The sequence below is a fragment of the Phaethon lepturus genome, unplaced genomic scaffold, assembly GCF_000687285.1.
Source record: "Phaethon lepturus isolate BGI_N335 unplaced genomic scaffold, ASM68728v1 scaffold22488, whole genome shotgun sequence".
NCBI classification, from domain to species: domain Eukaryota; kingdom Metazoa; phylum Chordata; class Aves; order Phaethontiformes; family Phaethontidae; genus Phaethon; species Phaethon lepturus.
The window spans coordinates 2836-9567 of record NW_010558595.1 but is presented as its reverse complement, the minus strand read 5'-3'; the positions used below and the strand labels follow the sequence as shown (position 1 = coordinate 9567).

At 58.3% G+C, this 6732-nt stretch overlaps 2 protein-coding genes across 2 annotated transcripts in view; one reads left to right on the top strand and one right to left on the bottom strand.

Moving 5' to 3' along the window:
• The window catches only part of PDZD3 (PDZ domain containing 3), a 3191-nt gene extending 1921 nt beyond the window's left edge, over positions 1-1270 (top strand). The window contains exons 6-9 of the mRNA XM_010293127.1: positions 93-229; positions 305-509; positions 698-894; positions 1073-1270. Of these exons, the coding sequence (XP_010291429.1) occupies positions 93-229; positions 305-509; positions 698-894; positions 1073-1270 (737 nt within the window). The remainder of the gene's footprint in view (positions 1-92; positions 230-304; positions 510-697; positions 895-1072) is intronic.
• A 1134-nt stretch (positions 1271-2404) lies between these two features.
• CCDC153 (coiled-coil domain containing 153) lies at positions 2405-6516 on the bottom strand. The gene is made up of 6 exons (XM_010293124.1): positions 6450-6516; positions 5673-5738; positions 3801-3920; positions 3104-3196; positions 2610-2740; positions 2405-2533 (listed from the first exon to the last, which is right to left on the bottom strand). The coding sequence occupies exons 1-6, from the start codon at positions 6514-6516 to the stop codon at positions 2405-2407; spliced, it is 606 nt and encodes a 201-aa protein (XP_010291426.1).
• Positions 6517-6732: the final 216 nt, after the last annotated feature.

Below are 6732 nucleotides of genomic sequence, written 5' to 3'. Positions count from 1 at the left end.
AGAAGGTAAAGCGAGCAGCGGGATGCCGGTGCCATGAGCCTCCCCAGTGCAGCACCCTGCTCACCCCAGACTGCCTCTTCTGCTTCCTGCAGGCATAAAAGGTACCTTCCAGCTGTCAGTGCGGCAGGATGGGCCAGCGGAGAGAGCAGGGGTGCCACAAGGCTCCTGGCTCCTGGAGCTGAACGGGGCCAGCGTGAAGAGCTACTCGCATGCACAGCTTGCCAGAAAGGTGAGTGCTCCTGGCACAGGTGGGTGGGGGACCAGGATCAGCAATGTCGCTGAGCACCCTGTGTTTCCCATCCAGCTTAAGCAGAGTGGCAGCAAGGTGACGCTGCTGGTGGCGTCCAGTGCCGTGGAGGAGTTTTACCGCCTGCAGGGCCTGTGGGTCACAGCTGCCTTGGCGGACACCTCCTGGCTCCCCTTCAAGGTCCGGGAGCTGCACATGGTGAAGGGTCCGGCTGGCTACGGGTTTCTGCTCAAGGAGGATGACTGTAGCTCAGGGGCCACCGGTGAGGGGGCTGAGGGGGGCAGTCCATACCTGAACAAGGCATGTCTGAGGGTCCAGAATAGCTGCAAGCCCTATACCCACAGCAGGACCCTGTCCCCACCTGCACACAGGGGTCAGCGGTGCCAGTTCCCATCTGTCTGAATGCCTCTGTGAGCACCTCCCCTTCCTCCCTCTGTCCCACTGCGGCAGGCCAGTTCCTGTGGGAAGTGGATGTGGGGCTGCCAGCTGAGCAGGCAGGGATGAAGGAAGGGGACCGTCTCCTGGCTGTGAATGGTGAGAGCATCGAGGGGCTGGACCACCAGCAGACAGTGCTCAGGATCCGTGCCCGTGATGACCAGGTGACGCTGCTGGTCATCGACCCTGCTGGCAATGAGTTCTACCAGTCGGTAGGTTTTGGGGACCCAGTGTGGTCCCGCCCTGGCTGGGGGGTCCTGGGGTGCTGTGAGGCTGGATGATGGAATGGGTGTCTTGCCCCCAGGCCTGCACAGTGAGGTCCTCTCCAGGGGACCTGGCTGGCCGTGGCGCACCAGGAGCCGTACGGCTATCCCTCTTCTGCTCTTCCAGATCGGGCTGTCCCCTCTGCTGTTCTTTGAGGACAGTGACCCTGCCTCAGGCTCCCGCACGCCCTCCCTGCCCTCTCCCAGTGGCTCACCTGGACTCTGTCACATTGAGGTGGGACCAAAGGGACCTGGCTCCTTGCTGGTGGCTGCTGCCAACAGTATAGGGATCACACAGGTAACCTCTCTTGCTAGGCCCTTGTGAGCAGCTAGGCAGTGCTGCTCACAGCCCAGTACTGCTCTGAGTCCTGGCACCCTCCTGCCCTGCCTGACCTAATATTTCCCTGGCACCTGTGAGGCTGGCAGGAGGGGGCTGCATGGGTCCCTGGCCACAAGGACCAGGCAGAAAGACCCCTCCAACATGCCCATGGGGGAAGGGTGGAGTGTGGTGGGGTGGGTGGGTGTGTACTGCCCACAATGGCCCCGCTGTGTCCCCACAGAGCCCACGCCAGGAGGAACAGAGGAGGCTGCACCATGCGTTCTAGCGGCCCAGGAGCACCTTGCCTCTGGCCATGCTCCCACACACAGCGCCTTGACCCAGGCCACGTCCAGCCCATTGGTGCGCTCTGCCCAGCTACCCAGAGACTACAGCACTGCTCAGCATGGCTGTTCCACACAGAGCTGCTGTGTCTCCATGCCCTCGATGGGACTGACAGCATCTCTCGCAGAGACTCATCTCCACTGACCAAGGCTGGCCCTTAGCTTTTATTAACCATGATGGTGTCTTCTTGTAACCTGAAGACAGACCTGTGCCTTTGCCTGCCCAGCTGCCTCCAGGGGTATCTAGAGACATGGCACTGACATGACACAGACACTATTGCCCAGCTCCAGGCTCTGGAAGCTCCCAGGAGAGCCAAGGCACTGCCCTCCACGCCATGACCCAGGGGATTGGGGAGCCTGGGGCTTGGCTCAGACCACGGCTGGCCTTTGGGCCACTGTTCAGAGGGGAAAGGGATCAGCAGAGGCCAACCGGGCGCTGGAGGAACCCCCATCTCTCAGCCTGTTGGCTCAGGTCTGCCCTTGCATAGACAACTCTCTTGTGCTCCTCCTCTCATCCTCCCTGTGAACCCGTGGACAGTGAGTGTCTGTCCCCCATCACAACGCTGTTCCTGCGACACCCATTTGAGGTGTGATTAAAGGACAAATCCATCCTGCTGTTCATGTGGGTAATGTTATGGAGACAATTGTGAGTCAACAGTGCATCCCAGGGCCAGACAAGACCCATCTTACTTAGCTTGGGGCAGCTGGGGTGGTGGGCGGTGGATGTGGGAAGCTCTCCAAGTGTGCTGATAGGGAGGTAGGGGCTGATAGCCTGTCCTGTCCTGGGAGCCCCATGGCGCTATATCTCCAGGGATTTGAGGCCGAACTTCTGTAGGTACTCCTTGTGCTCCGTGGCAATGGTCATGCTTACCTCTTCCCAGTGCTGGCTGGCCTCTGCCATCTTGGCCACCACAAGGTCCAGGCTACCCTGGCAGGAAAGAGGACTGTGAGGAAGGGGGACCATGCTGCCAGGAGGAGCCACCCACAGCCACATCCCCACTCACGTGAAGGATCTTCTCATACTCCCTCTCCATGGTATCAAGCCTGCCCTGCAGCTGGGCGATGGTCATGTCCCTCTCTACTAGTGCCTGGGTCGCAGTCTCCTGGGTCTGGTGGCCCTCCTGGAGCCTTGTGGCTGTGGGGTACAGGGACAGAGGCAGGAGACACTGAGCACTTGGGCACAGGACCCTGGTACTGTGTGACCAGTGCACAGGAGGGTATGGGCAATGTGTGGCACAGCCCCTGACCAATCCTCCTCATTCCTCGGGTGGCAGAGGGCTCTGGGACAGGGGTGGGATCAAAGCATGCCCTTTGTGGTCAGCATGTCCCAAGGCTGGGGATGCACTGGGTCAGGCTTTGCCTTCAGCTGCTGCCGTGCTGACAGCACGGGGTGAATGACTCCCATCTCCCCTCGCTCCCCCCACGTACACTTTGCTGCCCTGGAGTGAACTCCATCCCCACCCCACTGGTGAGGGGCAGGCATGCCAGCGGGCCATACCGAGCTGCTCCTGCAGGCTCTTCACCTTTGCCTCCAAGCGCTGGCTGTGGGCTGCTATCTGCTTCTGCAGCTCCTGATATTGCCGGGTCATTTCTGGGAGCCAGAGAGGGGACAAACATGGTGACTATAGGAGATACAGGCAGTCCCTGTGCTCATATCCCAGCACCTGTGACCGGGCAGGGGCTCCAGCAAGTCCTGGCCTGAGGGCTCCCCTTGCAGGGTGACACATCAGAAGCAGCCGTCCGTGCACCCCCTCCCTGCCTGGCAAGGCTGTGACAGTGCTGGGGAGGCAGGAGGGAGCGCTGGAGGGAAAATTTTACCTCTCTGTTGAGCGTGGGAGAGTGAAAATGAGCACAGAGTTTTGCATGTGGCAAAGACCACAAACCTCTGGCTGAGGTTTTACCTCTGCTAAAATGAGCCCCTTGTTGAGCACTAACAGAAATGGCAAGGCTATGACTTTTGCCAGCAGGGAAGTCTCTGCCTCTGTGGTCTCCTCTGCTGGTGCTGAGTACAGGCACCTGGGGTGCAACAAGTCCATGTCCAGAGGCTTTGCATGCTGACAGCATGGGAGGGAGCAGGGCTAGCCAAAAGCAGGGTGATTTGGGGCTGAGCGGTCAAGGCTGAAGAGAGAGGTGAGGTAAGCTCAGCAGCAGCAGTGTGGAGTCCTGCATCTGCCCCCTCCCACCTCTGTGCTGACCTTCATGAATCTCTCGCTTGTCTTCCTGCGCCTGCTCCAGTGCCTTCTCCAGGTCCCACAGCCTCCGCTTGAGCCCTTCGTTGTCAGCTTTTGCTTGCCAGGTCATGACCCTCCAGGGAACTATGAGCCAGAGATATACAGGACCGCCATGGGGCCAACAAGCTTCCTGACAGGTAACCCACACCATGACCCTGGCCTGAGCACAGTCAGCCAAAGGGCACCAGCCAAACCATACTGGGTGGCTATTCCCTGCCCAGTACCTCCTTGGTACCCTGGCCCACCAGTGACTTTGTCAAGCCTTTGACAGTATCTCCCACAGCATTCTCCTGGAGAAACTGGCGTCTCGTGGCTTAGACAGGCGTACTCTTCGCTGGGTAAAGAACTGGCTGGACGGCCGAGCCCAGAGAGTTGTGGTGAATGGTGTTAAATCCAGCTGGCAGCCAGTCACAAGCGGTGTTCCCAGGGTTCAGTACTGGGGCTGGTCTTGTTTAATATCTTTATTGATGATCTGGATGAGGGGATCAAGTGCTCCCTCAGTAAGTTTGCAGCCAACACCAACTTGGGTGTGAGTGTTGATCTGCTGGAGGGCGGGAAGGCTCTGCAGAGGGATCTGGACAGGCTGGATCGATGGGCTGAGGTCAATTGTATGAGGCTTAATAAGGCCAAATTTAATAAGGCCAAATGCTGGGTCTTGCATTTGGGTCACAACAACCCCATGCAACACTACAGCCTTGGGGAAGAGTGGCTAGAGAGCTGCCTAGTGGAAAAGGACCTGGGGATGCTGGTCAACAGCCAGCTGAACATGGCCAAGAAGGCCAACAGCATCCTGGCCTGTATCAGCAATAGTGTGGCCAGCAGGAGCAGGGCAGGGATCGGGCTCCTGTACTCGGCACTGGTGAGGCCGCACCTCGAATCCTGTGTTCAGTGTTGGGCCCCTCACGACAAGAAGGACGTTGAGGTGCTCGAGCGTGTCCAGAGAAGGGCAACGAAGCTGGTGAGGGGTCTGGAGCACAAGTCTGATGAGGAGCGGCTGAGGGAACTGGGGTTGTTCAATCTGGAGAAGAGGAGGCTGAGGGGAGACCTCATTGCTCTCTACAGCTACCTGAAAGAGGGTTATGGTGAGGTGGGTGTTGGTCTCTTCTCCCAAGTAACTAGCGACAGAATGAGAGGAAATGGCCTTAAGTTGCACCAGGGGAGGTTTAGACTGGATATTAAGAAAAATTTCTTTACAGAGATAGTGGTCAAACATTGGAACAGGCTGCCCAGGGAGGTGGTGGAGTCACCACCACTGGCAGTGTTCAAAAAACGTGTGGACGTGGCACTTCAGGACATGGTTTAGTCGGCATGGTAGTGTTGGATTGATGGTTGGACTTGATGATCTTAAAGGTCTTTTCCAACCTTAATGATTCTGTCATTCAGTGGCTTATCCCTAGCCTGTCTCTGCTCCCAAAGCCAGGGTGATGTGGACACCTCCCCAGCCTATGCCTGTTCCCAAGCCCTGCCTGAACCAGATTGAATGTCATAGCAAGAAACTCCCCGCTTTGCTTCAGCCCAGCAGTGTGCTGGGGAAGTACTTCAAGGGCAGTGCCCCACTGCAGCATCCCTACCACCTCCCATCTGCTTTCTGTATCGCTCCTCTTTTTCTCTGCCATCTCTGCAGCATTGCTGGCCTCTGTAAGCAGCTTCTGCGCTGCACACCTAGGACTCGCGGGACAGCACAGGCAGCCCCTGGGGCTGGACCCCACATGCAAGGGAGGCCATGTGCCATCCTCTGGCAGGACTTGCCGCTGGGACAGGCTAGTCCCTAGGAAGTACATGCAGGGCAGCAGGCATCCCTTGCTTGCCCCAGCTTCTGACTCCTCCTGACCTTACCTAGGTGCTCTTTTGGCATGTCAACCTCCAGTGCTGCTTTCCTGTACTTCTCTTCAGCTTGACTTTCTGCAGCCAGAGGGAGGAAGGAAGGGACAGAGTCAAGAGCAGCTCTTTAATGAGGCCTGGCCCAGGGGAAGCCTGCCTTGGGATGTTCACCCCGGGAAATCTTGGCTGAGACACATCTGCAGCTCAAACACTGGCACCAGGGCAGTATTTATGCAGACACCTGTCAGACACAGAGTCAAGGTATAGCCGGTTTTACTTGAAGCATCTGCCCTGGAGAGATGCACGCTCATTTGGGACTAAGGGCTGGGATTTTGCAGTGATAGTGCACAGAGGCTTGGGGACCCCTTCAAAACCCCCATCCCAGACACTCCTCCAGCCTGGCCCACGCCTGCACTTTCAGAGGCATGTAGGAGAGGCTGGGGCCTGGCAGAGCCACTCTCTTTGACCTCCCTCCTGGATCCTGCTGGGCTACAGGTGCAGTGGGGTGCAGGGTGCTTTGGGGAGGGCCTTGGACCCCCCTGTCTCCTGTATCTCATCAGGTGTAACTGTGCTGCTGTCCTGGCGTGGGGTGAGCAGCGCCAAGGGAGATGCAAAAGCCGCAGCCAAGGCTGTCCCATGGGGGCCCCGGCGCGATCGTTCAGCCTGGTGCTCCCAGCTCCCGCTTCCAGCAGCCCCCATGATATCTGCCCTCGCTGGGGCCAGGAAGCAGCAGGGAAGGGACAGGAGGGGCACATTGCTGCTGGCTGGAAGGAGACAAGACCCCAGACTCACCTGCTATGTTTCTCTTCTGCTGCTGCTTCACTCCTTTCCTCCCTTTCCCTTTGCTCTTTGGAGGCATCCTCCTGCATCACCTTAGCAACGGTGATCATGCACTGGACTTTTGGAGGGGAAAAGGGAGGCAGTGGGCCCCCCTAGCACATAGAGGAAAAGGCTTCTCCTTCCCCAGGAAGCAGGACCCACAGATGTGGAGCTGCAGTGCCTCCACCAGGTTGGCTGTCCTGCCAGCACCTGTCCCGGCTGCTAGCACGGACCACAGTCCCTCAAGATGTCTTCA